This window comes from Lucilia cuprina, chromosome 4 (genome assembly GCF_022045245.1).
Source record: "Lucilia cuprina isolate Lc7/37 chromosome 4, ASM2204524v1, whole genome shotgun sequence".
Taxonomy (NCBI): domain Eukaryota; kingdom Metazoa; phylum Arthropoda; class Insecta; order Diptera; family Calliphoridae; genus Lucilia; species Lucilia cuprina.
This window is the reverse complement of record NC_060952.1, coordinates 29355494-29378927: the sequence shown is the minus strand read 5'-3', so window position 1 is coordinate 29378927 and position 23434 is coordinate 29355494. Positions and strand designations below refer to the sequence as shown.

General features: G+C 29.7%; 2 protein-coding genes across 4 annotated transcripts in view; one reads left to right on the top strand and one right to left on the bottom strand.

Moving 5' to 3' along the window:
• The window catches only part of LOC111676505 (phosphoinositide 3-kinase adapter protein 1), a 91067-nt gene extending 80754 nt beyond the window's left edge, over window positions 1-10313 (bottom strand). Inside the window, exons 1-2 of one of the 2 annotated variants that reach the window (XM_046950355.1) lie at window positions 9848-10313; window positions 5655-5853 (exon numbers count right to left, since the gene is read on the bottom strand). The gene's annotated coding sequence lies outside the window, so the exon portion shown is untranslated. The remainder of the gene's footprint in view (window positions 1-5654; window positions 5854-9847) is intronic. The other variant, XM_046950356.1, reaches the window with a different exon arrangement.
• LOC111676508 (PR domain zinc finger protein 15) overlaps window positions 1-21406 on the top strand; it is a 46344-nt gene extending 24938 nt beyond the window's left edge. Inside the window, exons 1-7 of one of the 2 annotated variants that reach the window (XM_023437469.2) lie at window positions 13226-13368; window positions 14247-14777; window positions 16521-16819; window positions 16885-17453; window positions 17674-18083; window positions 18148-18862; window positions 18929-21406. In XM_023437469.2, coding sequence (XP_023293237.2) covers window positions 14287-14777; window positions 16521-16819; window positions 16885-17453; window positions 17674-18083; window positions 18148-18862; window positions 18929-20755 — 4311 coding nt within the window. In that variant the 5' untranslated portion in view covers window positions 13226-13368; window positions 14247-14286 and the 3' untranslated portion in view covers window positions 20756-21406. Of the gene's footprint in view, window positions 1-13225; window positions 13369-14246; window positions 14778-16520; window positions 16820-16884; window positions 17454-17673; window positions 18084-18147; window positions 18863-18928 lie in introns of those variants that run through there. The other variant, XM_046950353.1, reaches the window with a different exon arrangement.
• Window positions 21407-23434: the final 2028 nt, after the last annotated feature.

Genomic DNA, 23434 nt, shown 5'->3' with positions numbered 1-23434 from the left:
AATTCGTATGTCTTTGGTCTTTCGTCACAAATAAACTCTTTGTAAACGAGAATGAAGACAGTCGTCTCTTTAGTGTCCCTTTGTACTGTCTCTTTTTAGGGTGTAGAGTTTGGTCACCTGGCTAGTCAGATTGCTAGGGGCCACCACAAGTAGTAGGTTAAGTGGTCAGTTCGGGACTGTCCCGTCGAACTGCTGGGAACTTACAAATAATGACGCATATATGTATAACTTAAAACCCATACAAATAATCTGACTACTACTACTACTACAACACCAACTGCATTACAATAACGATGTATGTATGCACGTACTTGAATCAGTCCATTATTTCTACTAGAACTCATATAACAAGAAACTCCATAAAAATTGATAGAAACTCATAATTATGTTAAATAAGCCAGCAACAAAAAAATATTCCAAAGAAATGAAAAAAAAGTGGAATTAGTCATGAAATTACTTAAATAGACCTGATGAAGCTATGATTTTAACACAGGCTTGTCATAGAAGTGATGTCCTTTTTATTTGATTCAAAATTCACTACATTTGATGATTTGTCAATAAACATCTCTTTCAAAGAAGGTAAAGTGGTGATAAATGTTAATCTTTTGGAAGTACTTCGTTTTATTTTTGCTGCTAATACCTCATATTCAGTTGTAATTCAGGTCTGAGTTGGGGAACAACTCTCGCGTCATCGTTTTTATTTCTTAAGGACGGTCAGGCTTGTGCTTGTTGCTGGGTTTTTGACAGAATTACTTCTCATGTGCGTTGTCTTCATTCATAATAGAAAGATTTAAGGCTTCGCCATTAAGCCAAAAAAGCATATTGGCTAAATTTCATATAATTTTCTTGAAAATTGCGACATGTACCTTGCGCACTAGCTCTACATGAACATCTAGTCAGCCATATGAACTGGTTTTGAATGGTTTACTTTTAGGTATGTGCGGATCCATCTCAAGCGTTTAGGGGGGTTAATTTTTTAAAAAGAAGTATATCATCAGATGAAATGCAACATTACGTAAGAACAAAAAAATGTAAAATCGACTTTTGTCAAAAATTTGTAGAACTCTATTCAAAAAAACTCCGATTTTATTCACATTAAATTCAAAAGGGCGTAACAACAAATTTTCTCAAGTCAGAAAGTTCTGAAAAAGTAACATAATAGACAATGTCTGGCGGTACAATCATATTAAAACATGTTTATTAATGTAGGGATATAATTATTGTGTTGTGACGCCCTTTTGCATTTCAGGTGACGATATGTCTGATTTTATGTTTCTAGGAGCAATATTTCAAAAACAAAAACTACCACTTGAATGACGAAAATATACCAGAAAGTTTTCACAGGCTTAAATTTAGTTTTATATTATTTTTTTTATTCGAAAGTCAACTCTTATAGATAAGCATCTTTATTTAGGAGTTAATTTTTCTATATTTCTGCCTTTATATGTAACGAATCAATCCAGTTTGAAATACCCTACATCGAACGAATTATATAGTAGTTGGATGGCGATTGAGCAAAACTTTTTATATTTGCCTTTTTATATTTTTTTGGCAATTCACACTTAAAACGAATCAGTAACATTCTATTAATTTTCACAGTGATGGTCTGGTTAGATTTCATATGTGAATCCCTAATTAAGTAAGTTATACGGCCAATAATTTTTCAAAACTTAAACGGGTTATTTTAAAACAGACACATTAAGTATTTATTACTACTTGTCCTTAAATTACCACATAGATTACGAATAGACAGAAAAGTGCTTAAGTTTGCTTTTAATTGTCCTCTCTCTCGCTTACAAAGGGGATACTAAAGTTATAATTGTCTGCAACCCCCTGGGGTACCCCTAGCAAACAATTGTCCAGGTAACAAGATATTTTAACATGAGTTTGTTCTACAAGGACTCCATAGATTACGAAGATACAGGAAAAACTTAAGTTTGTTTTTCAATTAACCTCTCTCGCTTACAAAGGGGACACTAAAGTGAAGATTGTCTTCAATCTCGTTTACAAAGAGTTCATCCGTGACGAAAGACTAAATGCAGCCAACTGGGTGGTTAGACGTAAATGGAAAAAACTATCTTTTTGCGATGCATTCATTGACTCTTTCCCGAACTGCTGGGTGTTTCTTCAGTTAATTTTCTAAGCAATTCTAATTTCTTTTCTGACATTTATACACATCGTCTTGTTTTTGCAAATTTTTCATCATCTGGTACTTATTTATAAATTTATTTATTTATTTTTAATATCAGATAAAATATTATTTAAGAATTAAATACAAGTAAATATAAAGAAGACACACAAATAAAAAATGGAAAAGAAACTATTAAAAAACTAGTAGGAAAGTATAGTCGGGCATGGCCGACCATATAATACCCTACACCATGAGTATATTTTTAAAATTTTTACTTTTTATAAAATTTTTATTTTTTATAAAGAAAGTTTTTGTTGAATATTACCAATAATTCCAAAATATTTAATCAATTTATTGATAAAAAACTAAAATTTTTAAATGAGGCTTTATATAGGTCAAATATGGGCCGATCCTCGGTTAATTTGGGAAAAGGATATATTTCTAAATAACAGTTAGTTTTGTTGAGTTTTATTGCGATACAAATGGTTACAAGTCAATTTTAGACGTTTAAGTCATTTTTTGAAGGGGGGTTTGTATGGGGGCTAGGGTCAAATATCCTTACGAAAATCTGCAGCGTCATTTATACTTATATAAAACTTATTTGTGCCAATTTTTAAAGAGATAGCAGAATATTTGACGTAATTATGGCATAAAAAGTTCAAATCGGGAGGTACGGTTGTATGGGGGCTAGCTGAAATAATGGACCGATTTCAACCATTTTCAATAGGCTTCGTCCCTGTGCCAAAAAACATGCTTGGTCCAAATTTCATCAAATTATCTTGAAAATTGCGGCCTGTACCTTGCGCACAAGGTTTATATGGACAGCCAGCCAGCCGGACAGACGGACATGTCTTAATCGACTCAAAAAGTGATTCTGAATCGATCGGTATACTTTAAGGTGGGTATTGGACCAATATTTTTGTATGTTACAAACATCAGCACAAACTTATAATACCCTCCCCACTATAGTGGTGTAGGGTATAAAAAGAAACAAAAAAAAGATATTGGCACACATTCTTCTTCGTTTCCATCAACGTCATTTTCTTTCAAGTTATTTTGAATAGTGTACAAAAAAAAGCAACAAAATATTTACTAATAGTTGTGAAGGACAAGATGACAGACGAAAAAAAAACAGATAGAAATTACTAAGAACAAATATTTTTAATTGATAAATTTTGTGTTCTCCATAAAAAACGACTAAGACGACTTCAAAATAAGTATATTAAAAATTAATTATGTATTCTTTTATATTGGAATCATTTTAAATAAATTTTTACAAAATTTCAAAAATTTGACTTAGGCTGTTTTTGTTTATGACCAGTGAATTGGCATCTTTCTATATTCTAATTAAACCATTTTGTTCTTTTTATAGTCAGCTTTTTTTGATTTTGTTATTTGTTTTTTTTTGTGTGTTTCTCTTTTAAATTGGAACAAATTAATTGCTTGTAGGCTTGTTGTATAAAATGAATGAATGACAAAATAGCCGCCACACATTTACAAAACATTTTTTTTTGTATTTATAGTTTATTAAAAATCAACACAAAAATAACAAACATAAACATTTAAGTAAATTAGTACAAAGTACACAATAGCAACAACTACAAAAATCCAAAAACAAAAAATATCTACATGTAGGTATGACGTTGTTTTTGACGATCAGCTGGTTTTTGGATTTGTTTTTTATTTTGATTTCTCTTGCTCTCATTTTTTCTATTTTTGTTTGTACTATGTTTATATTAAATGAAATGAAAAAGTATTGAAATAAATTGAAAAGTTTGTAATTTAATAAAAAAAATAATCATACGCCTAAGTGTTCTTAGAATGTAGTGGAGAATTGATTGTTTTGTTTTCTTTTTTTTTGAATATTGGATTCCAAGAATATTGGCTAAGTGTATGGAAAAGACTTTGCCTAGTAATAATAAACTATTTTTGGATTTTGAGCTATTTCTTCTTATTTTTTTTTCTCCCGGTGCATGTTTCCTTAATGAATCAAAAATTATCTTGGTGTGATTACAATCCGGGGGAAAAGTGGTGCTATCAGTATCTCTTGTTTGCCGTTACTAAAAGCTGGTGGTATTAAAAGTATCCGCCGCTTTTCTTTAGAATAATTTGTTCTGGGGATTTGTACAATCTGTGTCCTTATTCACTAACAACATTTTTACTTAGGTTTAAAAAACAACATTTTCATACAAAATCTAATCTATAAACCGTTTATAAAATAAATCTTATATACCCTTCATCAAGTTAAATTAATATACCCTTCACAAAGTTAATTAAATATTAACCGTTGTACTGTAATACCACCGTCAAACTGTATTACCACCCTCAAACAAATATGAGCTGTATTACAAACATATTACTGCTTTATCGCCTTGTTCTTGTAATACCCTTCATCTTCGTGAGAACAGAATAGCATCCAAACATACAAAAAAAAAAAAAAAACACACAGCTGAATAAAACCAAATACATCTCCACACGCACATGTACATCTTTATCCAATTCACAGTGTTGTTGTTGCTTTTTTAACAAAGCATGAAAAAAAAATTTGGCTTTTTTGATGAAATTTTCAGAGGTTGTCTCGGATTTTTGCACATATCTCCGTTATTTATAGACCGATTTTGCTGATTTTAAATAGCGATCTTCTCGTAAGCATGTCTAACTGAATTATTGAAGATTCGGATCTCGCCGATATCTGGGGACCTCTAAAAACTGATTTCAACAGACAGACAGACGGACATGGCTTAATCGACTCCCCTATCTATAAGGATCCAGAATATATATACGTTATAGGGTCGGAAAATTATATTATAGAAATTACAAACGGAATGACAAACTTATATATACCCTTCTCACGAAGGTGAAGGGTTTAATAAGGGGGCTGGTACCACAAAAATCATTATGTTATTTACAATTCAATAGGAAATTATAACCAAAGTATTAAAAATCTAAAAAAAATATTTACATAGAATTCAATTTATATTCCTTACGCTCCATTACTATCAATGACACAATTTTACAATTTTATAAAAATATTTAATGCATGTATGAGTAGCGTGATTATTAAAGTTTTTTTCGTAGAATTACAACTTCTGCTAATTTGGAAGGTAATTTCAAAAAATCAATTGTAATTTTTTTTTATCGAAAAATATTTTAACAGAAAATGCTCATTAAACAAAAATATATACTCGTATTTGGAGTGTGTGTGGGTTCTGCATTATGTTGGACGTTGCAACTACTTTTTTGTTTGTACTTTAATAAATGGCGTCATGTTAATGTGAGGGAGTAAAAAAAGAAAACAAATGTTGAAAGTTAAATAAATTGTGCCAATTTTAAATATATGCAACAAATAATGTAGGTGGAGGAGTTTTGTTTTTTTTTTCGTACATGAAAAAGAAATTACAGTGCAGTACAGAAAGAACAAGACACTAAATCATAACTGCTTGCACTCTAAACATATAATGCAGCCAGCAATTGTAATTTTATTAAATCCCAATAAAATTGGATAATATATATAACCACTTACCCAATTGTTTTTCAAATACCGAATTTCCCAAACACTTTTGAATATCACTTAAGGGGCTACTGTTTTATGTTGCTTTGCTCGTGCCTTCAATGCAGACGTTTTGTTGCTTTTTGTTTAATAATATTTCAGTTCTTTTTCTTTAATATTTCAAGCATGGACTGCGCTTATTTCTTTATTTTTTATCAGAATTCAAGTGAAACTGCCAAAAACATATCAAGAGATTTAATTTATTAGTGATTTTTAACATGAATTTATGATTTAAAGTTTTTTTTTGTATTCAAGAATAAAAACAAAACTTAAAAAGGTTAAATAGAACAAATTCAACATTGTCTTATGCTAAAAACATGGTTTAAATTTTTTTAATATTTTTTTTTTATTTTCTGTGTTTTAAAGGGAAAAAAGCGCGCGCGCCTGCGCATGATGGACGAGTAAAGTGAATTTATTAAGTTTTTGCATATTGCTGTTTTTTATCTGTTATTTTTCGCGTTTCGCTTTTATATTTAACGATCGATATACAATGTGCGTTTTTATGGTAAAAACAACTACAAGTTGTATGAAATAATAATATAAAAAAACAAAATCACACTGATTGTTATAAACAAAATATCGAGTGCTTGGAATACTAATTAAAAACAAAGAGAAATGTTTGATGTTTAATCGTCGTCATTGTTGTTGTCTTCTTTACTTTATATGTATATTTATTGTTAATGCTGTTTGGGATCAGACTAAACAATGTATGAAATCTTTAAAGTTGGAACTTTTATAAAATTTCATGCAATCGTAGGTAGATAGATAGATAGATAAATAGATAGATAAATAGATAGATAAATAGATAGATAAATAGATAGATAAATAGATAGATAAATAGATAGATAGATAGATAGATAGATAGATAGATAGATAGATAGATAGATAGATAGATAGATAGATAGATAGATAGATAGATAGATAGATAGATAGATAGATAGATAGATAGATAGATAGATAGATAGATAGATAGATAGATAGATAGATAGATAGATAGATAGATAGATAGATAGATAGATAGATAGATAGATAGATAGATAGATAGATAGATAGATAGATAGATAGATAGATAGATAGATAGATAGATAGATAGATAGATAGATAGATAGATAGATAGATAGATAGATAGATAGATAGATAGATAGATAGATAGATAGATAGATAGAGAAGATAGATAGATAGATAGATAGATAGATAGATAGATAGATAGATAGATAGATAGATAGATAGATAGATAGGATGATAGATAGATAGATAGATAGATAGATAGAGATAGATAGATAGATAGATAGATAGATAGATAGATAGATAGATAGATAGATAGATAGATAGATAGATAGATAGATAGATAGATAGATAGATAGATAGATAGATAGATAGATAGATAGATAGATAGATAGATAGATAGATAGATAGATAGATAGATAGATAGATAGATAGATAGATAGATAGATAGATAGATAGATAGATAGATAGATAGATAGATAGATAGATAGATAGATAGATAGATAGATAGATAGATAGATAGATAGATAGATAGATAGATAGATAGATAGATAGATAGATAGATAGATAGATAGATAGATAGATAGATAGATAGATAGATAGATAGATAGAGATAGATAGATAGATAGATAGATAGATAGATAGATAGATAGATAGATAGATAGATAGATAGATAGATAGATAGATAGATAGATAGATAGATAGATAGATAGATAGATAGATAGATAGATAGATAGATAGATAGATAGATAGATAGATAGATAGATAGATAGATAGATAGATAGATAGATAGATAGATAGATAGATAGATAGATAGATAGATAGATAGATAGATAGATAGATAGATAGATAGATAGATAGATAGATAGATAGATAGATAGATAGATAGATAGATAGATAGATAGATAGATAGATAGATAGATAGATAGATAGATAGATAGATAGATAGATAGATAGATAGATAGATAGATAGATAGATAGATAGATAGATAGATAGATAGATAGATAGATAGATAGATAGAGATAGATAGATAGATAGATAGATAGATAGATAGATAGATAGATAGATAGATAGATAGAGATAGATAGATAGATAGATAGATAGATAGATAGATAGATAGATAGATAGATAGATAGATAGATAGATAGATAGATAGATAGATAGATAGATAGATAGATAGATAGATAGATAGATAGATAGATAGATAGATAGATAGATAGATAGATAGATAGATAGATAGATAGATAGATAGATAGATAGATAGATAGATAGATAGATAGATAGATAGATAGATAGATAGATAGATAGATAGATAGATAGATAGATAGATAGATAGATAGATAGATAGATAGATAGATAGATAGATAGATAGATAGATAGATAGATAGATAGATAGATAGATAGATAGATAGATAGATAGATAGATAGATAGATAGATAGATAGATAGATAGATAGATAGATAGATAGATAGATAGATAGATAGATAGATAGATAGATAGATAGATAGATAGATAGATAGATAGATAGATAGATAGATAGATAGATAGATAGATAGATAGATAGATAGATAGATAGATAGATAGATAGATAGATAGATAGATAGATAGATAGATAGATAGATACATAGATAGATAGATGGGTTTTGAAATCATACTCTTTTAAGTACATTTCACTCCTTGAAACAACTGCCCAACACCAACGTTTAGAATAGTTTATTATAATTATTATTGTTATTTCTTTAAACTTGTAATCAACAAACATACAAATATTATTACGCCTAGAGGAGTAAATAATTCTTTAGCTTTGTTGGACATTTTTAATACGAAGATATTAATGCGCGGCATTTGAAACATGTGCAACATCTACAAAATGCAAACAGAACATGATTTGCAAATAAAAACATTAAAAAAAACTTATATTCCCATTTAACATAAAAAGAAATACATATATATTCTTATATATTAATTTTTAGTTAAAGCAAAAAGAGCACCAAACAGCAGTTGCTGTTAAAAAAAAAGAAATAATTATAATAAAAAAAGAAATCACATTCCATTTTTATGTATGAGATTCCAAAAGGGGGAAACATGTTGTTATGCAGTTGTGGGTGTTTATTTTAATTTATAATGTTGGGAGAAGTATGCCCTGTTAAGGGAAGTGAATGTAAAATTTAAAATAACAGATTTCTTTCTGGAATCTTTAGCCTTAAATCTAAAATCTAGATATCCAACAGAGGGCGACGCGTATAAGAAATAAAATATTAAAAACTCTAACGTTTTACCTTGAAAATAAAAACTATTTACATCATTTTCAAATCTTTTTTTTTATTTTCTCAATTAAACAAAAACATTTTATTTTGTTCAGAGTATTTTTGTAAAGTTTCTTTCCCTTTTCAGTAATAAACTTAAGTATACTATTTTGTTCATAATTTACTCCATCATCACAATAATTTTGTTGTTATTTTCTCTTAAAGTTCTGCATGAAATTGAAATTGATCGACAGCTGACTTTTAATGTCAAGACTGTCAGAATTGTTTTCTGCTAAAATTCTACAATAATATTTGTTTACTTTTTATGTAAAGTTTGATTTAAAAAAAACTGTGTAACCGCTTAATATAAATTAATTTTAAATTATAAATTCAAAAAATTACACAATTTTATTAGAAAATGTTTAAAATGGTATTCTATATAAAAATATATACCAAAAAATGTTTGTTAAAATTAACAAACTTTTATTTAAAATAATAATTTTGCAAATATCTTGATAAAATATTTGCAAAAAAAGGAAATTTTCCTTTTTGGAGGGACTGATTTAAAAATTTACTTGAATGTCTATAAAATTATATATAAAATATTAATTGGTCTTTTGGAAACAATTTAGATATTTTCAAGCTGATTTTGAAATATTCCAATAACTTGTGATGTTTTTTTTTTTTTTAATTTAAATAAATTATTTCAAAATAGCTTTTAAACCCAATAAATAAAATTTATAGATTTAAATTTGTTTAAAAAATATTAATTATTTTAGAATAAAATTTTTAAATTTTTTGTAATATTTTTTAGATTTTAAAGTAGTTTTTTAAAAATTTTAAGTTTTGAATTAAGATAATTAATGAAATGATTTTAAAAATTTATTTTTTTTAAATGATCCATAAATACATACCTACAATTTTAAAAGACTTTTTTTAGAACAGAAAAATGTTTGTTTTATGGCTTTTAGTTTTTCACTTTTAGACAAGCTGACTGACACTCACTAGCACTCTTTAGTATGCACAAATCGATAGTTAGAATTTTCCTTAACACATACTTTTAACATTTCTTCTTATTTTACGAATTTTTTCCATTATTCACTTATAGAACTTTGCAAAAACAAATACCGATACTTTCATAAACTCATACGTAAGAGTATTTCTTATTTTTTCGCCTTTTTTTCTGTTTGAAATGAAATCAAAACAAAAAAAATAAAATAACCAAAGCACGCTTTAATGAAATAGTTTCGGTCTATATAGAGAAAAAGTATTCATACAACACGCAAAATAGCTTGTGGATACCCGCGTCCGTCGTAACGCGCTGTATTGATCAACTGTTTTCACGTACACACAACGAAATTTTAAATGAAAATACAATTCGCGCATACTACTACACCACAAAACCTCCCCAATTTGAATTTGAATAAAAAAAAACGCACACTACTCAAACATTCGATTCACAGCAGTCGACTCTTCTCGCATTGTACCGTTCAAATAGAGACGATTGAGCGGCCGAGCCAAACGACTGATCAATCGACCGACAACATAAAAAATTGCGAGCAAATTTATTACAAACAATAATAGCAACAACAAAAAATAAACAAAAATATTTACTCACACTCTAAATATGTAGTATGTAGTACTCGTGCAATTGTGTACACATCAGTAGTATCAGTAGCAATAATTTGAATTCTTAACAAATTCAAATTGAAAACCAACAAAACATATGATTTCGTTTTTGTTGTGGCATATTTATGTAGACTACTCGTATACATACCACAATTACTACTCTCTTTCTTACATTCCGTTAGTTTTAATTTTTTTTTATATTTTATTAATGCTCTTGCTGTCCTAACTTCCTCCCTCCCCCTTCCTGTTATGCAGTAATTAAAAATTGTATGTTAAGAAAATTTCTCTCATTCTTTTTATTACTTTTACACATATAGTTACTTGCACTGCATTAAATTAAAAGCAAAACAAGAGCAATTTTTTGTTTATTTTGCTTTATTGTTGTTTTTCTTAGTGTTGATGGGGAGGCTGAGAAATTCCTTTAGTGGGTGGCATGTTAATGCAATAAATATATACGTAGCAACCAGCAGCGGCGTCCTCAACTGTTCAGGTCATGGGTATTTTTCTGTTATTTTTTTTTAATTTCTCAATTGTTCTTAGTAGTAAATTTTTGTATTTATTGTAAAAATGCTAAGCAGATGCAAGGTGTGAAGTTAATTAATTGTTCTTACAAAATGTTAATTTTTGAATGAGAGTTTTAATAGTTTTTTTTTCGATTGCGATTTGGATCATTCTCCAAAGTAATGAAATATAGCAATGTCTTTAGTCATTTCAAGATTACTACTAGTCTGGCATACTGTCAAGACTATAGTTTAGTTAATAGGTCAGACTATAACATAAACTGTAGTTATGACTATACTCTAGTCCATAGTCCCTATTATAGATACAACAATTAAATATAGTTGTCTAGTCAACAGTGTAAACTAAAGACAAGAATACAGAAGTATAGACTATGTACAATCCATGATACAACTAATAAGGTAATAAGATGTGAATCTGATTATCAGCTGTTACAATTCTATATGAAAGTCGAAATTCCCAAGAGTCAGGTATTCCACGTAAAATTTATTAATTATATATTTATATTAATAGTTAAGACATAAAATATTTGTATTGTTGTAGGGACGAGACTATCTTATTAATTGTATTATGGTACACTCAATAATCTAGAATTAGGGTTCTATAAATCGACTTTCGAATAATCGAACAATCGACTTTTTGTCGAAAAACGTCGAAAGGTCGACTATTTTGTTCCAAAAAAGTCGATAACTCGACTATCGTCTATGAAAAAAGTCGAAAAGTCGACTTTGTAAATAAAAGTCGAAAAGTCGGAAAGAGTCGAAAAAAGTCGAAAAGTCGGGTAAAGTCGGAAAAGGTCGAAAAAAGTCGAAAAATTCGGAAAAAGTCGAATATAGTCGGAAAAAGTCGAAAATAGTCGAAAAAAGTCGAAAAAAACTCAAAAAATTGCAACAAATAGAAAAAATATTAATAAAATTTTTTTATTATTAATAATAATAAATAATAATAATAATATAATGTTAAATGACAACATTATAAATTTACGCTTCTGGCAACTTTATAAATTTTTAACTCTGGTCGGAAAAAGTCGAAAATAGTCGAAAAAAGTCGGAAAGTCGAAAAAAGTCAAAAGTCGAAAATAGTCGAAAAAAAGTCGAAAAGTCGACTATTTATAAAATATTAAAAGTCGAAAAATCGACTTTTAATTAAATGAAAAAAGTCGAAAAATCGACTTTTCATAAAATGCAAAAAGTCGAAATGTCGACTTTTCATAAAATGCAAAAGGTCGAAAAGTCGACTTTTCATAAAATGAAAAAGTCAACTTTTCGTTTATTCAGGTTTATAGAAAAGACTAATATAGTTAGGTCTCTAAGTAAGACTATAGTCAAAACTATACTGTATTCTGTAGTCTAAACAATGATCTAGTCTATAGATTATAATTTTAGTATATAATCAAAACTAAAGTCTTATCTGTGGCCAGTCTATACTAGGATTAGTCTATAGTCTATATATGTTCGTTATTTTCACTTTAAATTAAGGACATGAGACTTATTTACAATTTTCATTTGAGCAATAAACATCAAATACAGTGTTATTTAAGGATAATTTTTATATGTAAATTTATTAATGATGATAAACTTAAAAAAGTGGATTGGCATCCGATCAGAATTAATTTTTAGCCTAATGTTCTCCTAGTTAAGATCAATCTGTATGCTTTAATTCATGTTAATCGTTTAAGGTTATTAATGGTAAATTAAAACTAAACAAAAATTCTTAATTTATAACAAATATTTCGATTTACAAAAACATAAAAAATCCTGAGATTATTGAAAATATAACAATTTATGGAATTTTTTTCGCTATCATCATCTGGTAACACATTATTGCATTAAATTGTCATGACTGGCATCATTAATAATCTTTTCATCGCAGACATTAACCCATAAAACTAATATGGCAACGTTTGTGGGACAGAATTGATAATGCCGTGTTTTAGTTACTATTGTTTTTAGTTTATCTAATATTAACAATAACCTAAAATTGTTTTAAAAACTATTAATATTCCTTTTAAAACTATAAACAAATAAATTCGCGTAACAAAAATCGATTTTCTTCCTCATTTGCCTTGATTTTAGCCGGGAAACCGCCTTATCTTTTATTTATTTTCCACCTTCCAATTCGATTAGTCCACTCTTGTTTTTTTTTTTATTCGTTTGTTTGATTGTGCACAAAACAAAATACAATGGCTGTCGTGTCAGTTGTCGTAGAAATCGTACGCAGTTTGCTACTTTTAGAAAAAAAATTCTTAAAAATTTTGCCGTGTCGTGCAGTGAAATGTTATAAAATTGTAAGTTTTGCGAAAAAACAAATAAAAATATACGGTGAAAAATTTTCCATAAAAATAACCTCAAAATGTTTTAGAAAAGGGAGGTTATATATTAAATGAAATACAAATACCCAAAAATTTATTTCGAAAAAAAAGTAAAATAAAAACGTGCTTTTCTTAGTGGTCGCCTAGCGAGCACATGTGATGTAATCAAGATAAATTGCTACGCCTGACCCGTATTTATACATTGGTGAAAATTTCTTTAATTATTTATGTCAGATGTTGAAAAGCGGTGTTTGTGCTGAAAACAAAAATGTAAATAAATAAAAGGCATAACCTCATTTGGCCATAACCTTAAATGGCAATAAAATGGAAATTGGAACAAAAAATATATTGCAATTTTCATAAACTTGGAATTATTAGTTTAACACCAACATATATATGTATATGGATGATGATGAAGAAGAGGAGCAAATCAACTTCGGCTAATTTGTTTCATATAAGAATTTTTCTCTGTGGCCGCTTTCGTTAGTGGAACACGAAGTCGTTAAGGCAGTGCTTATTTAGAATGTGGAATGTAAAGTGTGAAAGAGATAACTATACTGTGTTTGTTAATGTTATTGGAAATTTGTGTATAAATGTTGCCATATTAAAATTTATAGAAAACATGTGTTTGTTGCTATTGTTGTTGAATTTTCCTTTACCACCCATTTGTTGATTTTTCTAATTTGCTTTGCTGTTGTTGTTGCTTAGAAAACATAAAAAAACAAACAAATTTTACAATTTAGCTGCAACAACGTGTTTTTACGTTTATAGTGTTTGTAGGGGGGCAATAAATTTAATATTTTAAAAAATTCAACTTCAGTTTCAATATAAAAATCAAAATTCCCCTTTTTTAGTGCTTTCTCAATACGAAAATCAATTGTGCTTTAATTAATTATGGATAATGATGGCTATGGTGGCATACAGTGGATACAGCACCACTCTAGTAATCACTCTTCCTCCCATACAGGAGATATGAAAACTGCTGGTCAGTTACTAATCGATCCTCAGCCACCGCGTGAAGAGGATCTAATGGCCAGTGCCACCAATTCTTCAGCGGACTTTATGCACACCGAAGATGAAGCGGATTCAGCAACTATTGCCCAAATTGCGGCTGAAAATCTTATATTTATGGCACGTGATGGTCAAATGATGACGGAAATTATAACAAATGCTACGACTGATGCCAACGGAACAGTGGTTGTGACTGCCAGCGATGGCGAACAAATTGACTGCGATAGCATTATGGAACAGGCTGCCTTAATACAGCAACACGAAGATGCTGGTGGTGGAGTTTATACTGTGGAACATTTTAGCGAGAATACACCACAAATGGTAACAGAAGAGGTCATCACTGATGATTGGGTGCAGCATCAGGGAGAAGAAAGGTAAGTTTTGAGAATAAGTATGTATGTACAGTAGAGTGCTCCAAAAAAACTGATGCCGCAACGGCATCAGTTTTCTGATAATCTACCATCAAAAATTGCTAATATTACAAAATTTGTCCTTTGACCTTTAAAGTTTATGAGTTAATGGCGTCCAAATTGCATGAATCTCATGATTTTTATTTAGAAATATGTGGACTAATAAATTTACAAAAGGTTCCATTTAAAATACACAACAATATAATAAAAAGACTAATTTTGCAAAATATTACATAAAAATGGGTTTTTGTCGAAATCCGCTGAATTCAAATTGCAGGTACAGGCAAACTATAAGAGGTATTGACCTATTTTTTTACTGTTTTATTCCCTAATCTGTTGTCCATAAATCCTTATGAGTTCTCCCAAAAATATTGAAATTTGTTTAACAAAGTATCAAAAAAACTAAAATTTGAATTTTGAAACGACCGTTAAAAATATCAAAATTTTTCGACCATAGCTGAGAACAGGTTTACGTTATTCTATAAGGGCAAAAACTCATATTCAAGTAACTACAGACGTATTTTAAGTAATACAATTGTTTTATTAGAATATTTTCAAAAATATGTTTATTTTTTTATCACATTTCGAATTCAAGTGCTCTGAGACACGATAATAGCCTGGGGAATTTTTAATAACTTTTACACTTTTCAACCAATTTTTGTGTTTTTTTATCTTTTTGTAACGCTAATTCTGTGTACATTACAATAAAATGCAAAACAAATTGTATAATGACAAAACTTTTGTGAAAACTGAAAAAATTACATATTTTCCCTTTGTAAATGCATCTTCAAACTTCAGAGCCGTTGCGGCACCAGTTAACGTAATCCTAATGACCTAATTTTTTGCACGACTTATTTTTATAACCCATAAAACAATTCTAGTGGGGGGGGCGGCCAGTAGGACAAAATTGTTTTTCCTTCATACAAGCTTGGAGCACTCTAATGTACAGTATTGTCTGAAACTTTAGCAACTTTTTTTTTGGCATTATATTTTCTATTTTAATTGATTTATTCAAAATTCTATAATTGATAATAATAATATGTGTCTACATTATAATAACAGTAACAACAGTTTAATTCCATTTAGCTGTGAATTACAAGAACAACCTACTTTATTGCGATATTCAGTATGGTAATGAACCAAAGCCTTTGGCAAAGTTGATCTAAGAATAGTTATCATGTAATGAGACTAAACTCTTTGATTGTCCATCAAAATTTCTCGACTTAAGTTCCTTACAGATGCTGTTCGGCATTCTGAAGCTCTGGGTTGAAACTCGCAATTTTAAAAAACAATGCAGCTAACGAATGGCATAAAATGCTCTTGAGATTCATTACGAACTACACTAGTAACTAATCTATTCCATAAAGGTGTTTGGAACTCAAAAGGACCAACGATTTTCATAAGAACATCAGAAAGTTGCTTAAGTTTCGAACAGCTATTTAGGGATTTAATTCAGGTATTCTTGTAACTCACAACGAAATGGAAATAAACTTTTTTGTTGCTTTTAAAATGTAGATACATAATGTCATTATTATCAATTGTATAATTTTGAATAAATCAATTTAAATAGAAAATGTATCACGAACAATACTGTACATTATAAATTTGTGTATAGTGAAAGTGTTTGAAAGTAAAACTGCGATTATAACTTTTTATATGTTAACCTCCAATTCGTTTTAAATAATACGCAAATTTTTCTTATCCCAGAGTTGAAATACCTGCAGAACAAATAATTGGTTCTAGTTCCCAAGTGCTGCTCGATATTGAAGTGCCCCTGCCAACTGTACAAGATGAATACACTGCTCTGAGACCGTATCCCTGTGACTTTTGCAGTAGACGTTTTCGTAAAAAAGCAAGCCTAATGAATCATATGGTGGCGCATCAAACAGATCGGCCACATTTGTGTAAATTATGTGGAGCCAGATTTCTAAGAAGACAAGATCTCATAAATCATCTAAAAGGGCATGCAGAAGAGCCCGCAGAACCGCAAATGGATGATAGTGATTGTAAGTAAAATGAGAAAAATATTGTTAAACGGTTTTTTTTACTTATTTTTTACATTTCATAACAGTCATACATTTTGTTACCGATACCACCTCTTCCTCACAACGCAACTCCAATGATCATTATTATGAACAAGATTGGAGTGTACCAGAAGATTCAGTAACAATACCAACAAAATCTAGTCGTAAACATCAACAACAACAACAGCAACAATTGCAACATATTACCTCTATTTCTAATCAACCAATAATGATGAATGAAAATACTATAACAACAACTTCCTCCTGCAATACACAAGATATACTAACAATTCAGCAAACTACAACAGCACCGCCCAGAGGACGTATAAGTCGCCTAAAGCCTAAAGAGGATACTTCCTACGTGGTGGAAGTAGCCAATAATTGTTCATCAAGTGAAATGATTATTACTTCGGCGTATAGCATTGTAGAATGTGATACGTTGTCTGCCAATACGGCAGCTGTTAAACTATCTCAGGATAATACACCCGCTCTGCATGAAAATGAAGAAGAACATAATGTTCTACACTATCCCGTAATAGACGATAGTAAACCATTTGTTTGTCAACAATGTGGTTTGGCATTTTCCCGTGAAAAGGCCATGTTAGCGCATACTAAGGTAAAAGATTCTTTATAAAATAGCTTTTTTTATTTACTGAATATGATGTTTGAGTTTTTGCAAACTTTTTAGATGTTTGAGGGCTGTGTGCTCAACCTTTCAATGTTACGACTAATAGCACAACCTTGAAATACAGCTGATTCTTAATTTTTAATATATATTTAAAACGTTAAAATAGAGAACAAAATTTTATTTTATATCTTTATTTTTCCTAACATAGACACATCGCAATGACTCTCCCTTTGAGTGCCCTCAATGTAATGAATTATTTTGGGATCAGAATAGTTTACAGGATCATCAGAAAACCCATCAATTTGAAGAAAGTAATTCGGAATACGATCCCAATGAAGGCGAAGACGAAACACAAACAGAATCAGAGTCCGAACAACAATTATATGGTGAATTCTACTGTAGTGAATGTGGCATGTCATTCCATCGTCAGGATCTATTAAAACGACATGCTAAAAGTCATCCCACAGGTAATGCCGCAAATGTTAGTCAGTCTACAAATAATGGTTTGGAAAGTAGCAGTAGAGATCAACATTGTTGTAATACATGTGGAGAAACATTTGCCGAAGCTTTAGATTTATTAGCGCATGCCGAAATACATGCACGTTATCCACCCTTTAAGTGAGTTTTTATTCAATATTTTTTTATTCAAAATCATTTTTATTTATTGTTATTTATTAATCAGATGTGTCTTATGCGGAGAATCCTTTTTCGAGGAAACCACCATTAAAAAACATCTGCAGTCACAGCATCCCAATGAAATCACTGAAAACTCTTGTATATTATGTGGCAAAGAGTGCCGTGATCGCAAGGCTTTAATGAAACATGCCTGGGATCATTCACGTGAAAAATGTCACTCTTGTTCGAAATGTGGCAAAAATTTCCACAATAAAGCCCGCCTTAAACGTCACATGGCTTCACATCGTGATAAATCCGTACAATGTGATGTCTGCCATGAAGAGTTTCCTGATGGTCGTACTCTCTCCAATCATCGTCATTCACACAGTGCTACTTCAGCGGGAAAACTATTTCCCTGTCAAGAATGTGGTAAAACCTTTGGCTCTCGCAGTTCACAACAGATACATGTGCGCATTCACACCGGCGAAAGACCTTATGGATGTCGTTTTTGTTGGAAAGCTTTTGCAGATGGTGGTACACTACGTAAACATGAACGTATTCATACGGGAGAGAAACCGTATGCTTGTTCTGTTTGCCCGCGTGCTTTCAATCAACGTGTTGTCTTGCGTGAGCATATACGTTCACATCATTCGGGTTTGGATGCCAAAAGAGGCACTTATTACTGTACAGTTTGTGGTGCTGAGTTATCCTCATCGGGTGATCTTATACAACATTTAATACAGCACAGTGATATGAATACTGCCATGCAAAGGCAACCCGTGGTAAGTTTTTTTTTTTAACTTTAACATTTAGATTTTTAATTAAATTTTGTTTCCCTTTTGTCACAGACTGGTCCCCGCAAATATAAACGTCGACGCAAATTGAAACCCCATGAACTGGCACGACTTAAACGTGAAGTCAAACATAACGGTGGTGCTGGCAGTGATATTGATTTATCTGATTTTGATATAGACAATGTAGACGATCTGCTGGCAATGACAACAGACAGCAATACTGCCACTGAAACAGTAACAACCATAAATCAGGAATCAGCAAACATCTCCCTACAAGGAAAAACAACTAAACGCAAAAATGCCTCCTCTAACCCACACTCCGAAAGCAATAATAATAATAGTAAAACAAAGGCAACTAGCAACAATAAGACCAACAAATCACACATTGTAGAAGATCAAGAAGATTTTAATTTAGATGTAGGTTTAGATGAGGGTAATGATGAAATTAAGAAACAACGTTATAATTCTTCGAGTAGTGATAAAATCTGGTCAACAAAACAGACTGATGACACATACAAAACCTTGCTGTCAAACTTAGAAACAACTACTTTATTATCTAGCATTGATACATTGGTGGTGGGACCCTCAACAAAATCCTCTTCTCATAGCCTAGAAAATAATACAAATGATACTCAAGCACGTCAAACAAAGCGTAAAATAAAGCAAGAGTCCAGTTCAACAGCGCAGAGAACTCAACAAGTGCAATTAACAAGAGCAGACAAAGATTCCCCTACTGCCACAAATAGCAGAGGTCGCAAAAGTAAAACTGCCACCAATAAACAAACCAAAGGACCACAAATGATACATACCGAAAAATCTACTATAACAACAACGTCAGACAATGCTGGAGGATCAGGCAAAAAGAAAACAAAATCAATTATTACCAGAACACAAACTACAACTTTAGATTTACTGCCAAAAACTTCGACCATAGTAGATGATTATGATATTATATCACCTGCCTTACAGCCACCAAAACAAATCAGCTCTAGTCCTTTGCATATAAAACAGGAACAAGATAATCACAATAACAACTATCACCATCACCAGTCCCACCAACAACAGTCGCAGCATCATTTAATGAAAAATCCTCCAAATACAAATCACAGTACATCTGCACGAACCCAGTCCAATACCCGCCATACAAACGCCAATGATCTCTATGATGCGCACTTATTGCTGGAGGCTTCATGTCTACGCAGCGATCTAGATGAAATTCTAAGATCACCCTCCAAGACATCGGATAAATCGCGGCAACGTTTTACCAGTGAATCCTCTACACAATTTTTAGCCGAACAATCCGAAGAAGAACAACATTTGATTAAAATTGAACCCACTTCACCAGATCTGAGGGAAATTGTCAATGGTGCTAGTTCAGTTAGTACCAGTGCAGCACAAGCTGACCTGGAACTGGAAGTTAACAATAGCAAAAGTCGTAAAATGAATAAATCTTCTAGAATATCGAGAACAAATCGTAAATTTTTAGCTTATTTGGCCGATGATCTGAATAGCGATGAAACCTCTTCTGATCTTAACAAAAGAACTTCAAATTCACTGCATACAATTCACTCAACAAAATCTGCCTGCATTGAACCAGCTAAATCACTAAAATCTGTTCAAAATCCCAGCACTACTACATCGTATTTGGATTACACCATGGTGGATACTTTTAATACGGTAACGAGTTCCTCGGCGAATAATAACAATTCATTCTCTTCCATTTCGGCAGTAGTTTCAGCAGCCGATGCTTCTGCAGCAGCTCAGCAAAATTCATCGGCGGCTGCTGTGCGTAAACCTCAGCGCTATTTTGAGTGCGAAATGTGTAGTGCTATATTTTCGGATCGTGCTCAACTATTGGATCATGTACCCATACATATATAAACGCTTTTGTAATACTACTTCTGCAAATTAAACAACAAAACAATCATTAATGCCACTAATGTTATTTATATTCGTACATAATAATCAATTATTCTACAAACATAGCTCGTAATGAGATAGAAATGTGCTAATTGCTTGTTCTAAGGATTTGTAAACTACATTTAGTATTTTTTAGATTTTGAAAAAACAACCACCACCATAGTGCCAACAACTCGTTTTTGTGTTCAATTTATAAAAAAAAAAAAAATATTTTTGCTTTCAAACTTAATTTGCTTCTAATTTTGTAGATAATTTGTTATTAGATCATTTTTTTTAATTCTCTTTTCTTTCTTAATTGTATATTAAGTACTACTATTTAAAATAATTTCCTTTAAATATGAAACAAAACACACATGTAATGTAGTTTTAGTTTTTAATTGTAGAAAAAAACTTTTCATTACCTTTTATTTAGGGTAATTTATTTTATTTTTATGCATTCGCTAACAAAATTTAATTTGTTATTATAAATTTAATGATTTAAGCGGTAAAAAAAGAAATTTGAAAATTTAGTTTGCTTATTAATCTGTTAAACAGATTGTGTTTTTATTAATTTACTTTTTTTTCTCTCTCAAAATGAACAATAAAGAACAACAATATTTTATAAAAATAAAAAAATATTAATTCCAATGGAAAAATTATTAAATATGAATAGATTGCAGAAATGTTTAAGATAATTCTACTAAATTTTAAGACTATTCTCATTTTTATCATTTAAATAGTCGTTGAATTCCATCACAGCATATCTACAAATTGATTCATTCATTCTCTTTTTAAAATACGACCAATTACCAATATGTGTAAAGAGAAAACTGTTTTATCCTCCTTAATACCCTCTATGAAATACAGTTTACATTATCAAACATATGGTAACTTTTTATAATCTAATCGGAATTTTAGTCAGTCTCGTTTTGTTCTCGTAAAAATTCGCCGGTTTTTAGTTTGTTCCAAATAAAATTATTATTTTAAATTATTTAAGTTACTAAAATGTAATAAATTTAGTGTTAAAACGAAAAGTATTGATTATTCTTCATAATTATTAAATAAAATGTTCAGTTAACAGCAATAGTAAAGTGAAATTTTTAAAAAAAAGTTTGGTGCAAATTTTTATACATGATGTTGTTTGTTAGTAGTGGTCGTTTAATAAAATGTTAATATGAGGCAAACAAAAACAAAAAAAAAAAAAAAGATGTCGGTTAGAAAATGACGGAACATTACATGAAATATAAATGCATTTAGTTTAATACAAAAAAATAAAATAGAATAAAAATATTTTAATAAATAAAGCAGAATAAAATTTTAAATTAGGATGTGTGTGTTTGAAATTAATACATGTCAAAAAATATATGAAAAATAATAAATATCATTAGCCAATCTCCAATCAGAGTAAGAAAGCATGTTTTCTATAGTTTGCTGCAGGATCTTGTTTTAAAATGCCAAATTTTGAAAAAAGTTAATGTGATTATAAAACTTAATATTTTGCCTTATGTTTCATCAGCTTTAAGATACCTATCTCGGATCATCATATTAGGTAAGTGCATCACATGTTTAAAACTATTTATGTTCATGCAAGTATAGAAAGCATTTCATAACAAATTTTCTTGGAATAAGCTATGAAATGGGAAATAATTTATTTATTAAAAAATTTTTCCAAATTTCATCTTCACTTAAACTTAAAAACATCTTTTTAATAAAGTAATCGCCAAGTTAACAATCAATCTTGGTACTATATGGGACATCAGCGTGAAGATCAAACAAAAGCAAGAAAAGTTAATCGAATTTGTTTTAGTACGAAGAAAATGTTTAAAGAAATATTTCAATAGTTTAAAAATAATTTTTTAAGTTGCTGTTTTTATAAAGCTATTTAAATTTTACTTTAATTTAACAATAATTGTAGGCTTAACTTCTTTTATCTCTTTTAAAAGCCATATCAACATATTTTTCTCAAAAAGGTCCAATATAAATTGCCCAGTAAACATTAAGAAAACTGTTTTATCCCCTTAGTAAAACCCTTTGTAAAAGGCAGTAACATTACTTAACATATGGCAACTTTTTACAATCCAATCGGAATTTTTGTCAATCTCTTTTCGTCCTCGTTAAAATACATCGGTTTACAATTTGCTGCAAATTAAATTAATATTTTTAATTATTAAAAGTTATCAAATTATTATAAATTTAGTGTTAAAATGGCCGTTATTAATAATTCCACATATTTATTAAATAAAAATTTTAGTACACTACTATAGTAAAGTAAAAATATAGAAAATAGTTTGTGCAAATTTTCATACATCATATGTTGCTAGTAATCGTTTAATGAAAAGTTAAAACAAGACAAAGAAAGAAGAAGAAAAAAAGATGTCGGTTACAAAATGTCAGTGCATTAAATTAAATTTAAATGCGTTTAGTTTAATATGAAAATAAAATATAAAGAAAAGTAATAGTTCTTATCATATTTGTGTCAACTTTTTAATAAAAAAGCCATTTTAAAAATAAAGTGTTTGTGGTTCCTTGCATTTTAATAATTATCAAAATAAGTAACAATTTCAGTTATTTAATGTTTCATCAACTTTAAATCATATTTTTGGAAATATTTAAGTTTCTAAAATAAAATAAGTATATAATATTTGATAACTATTAGGAAAA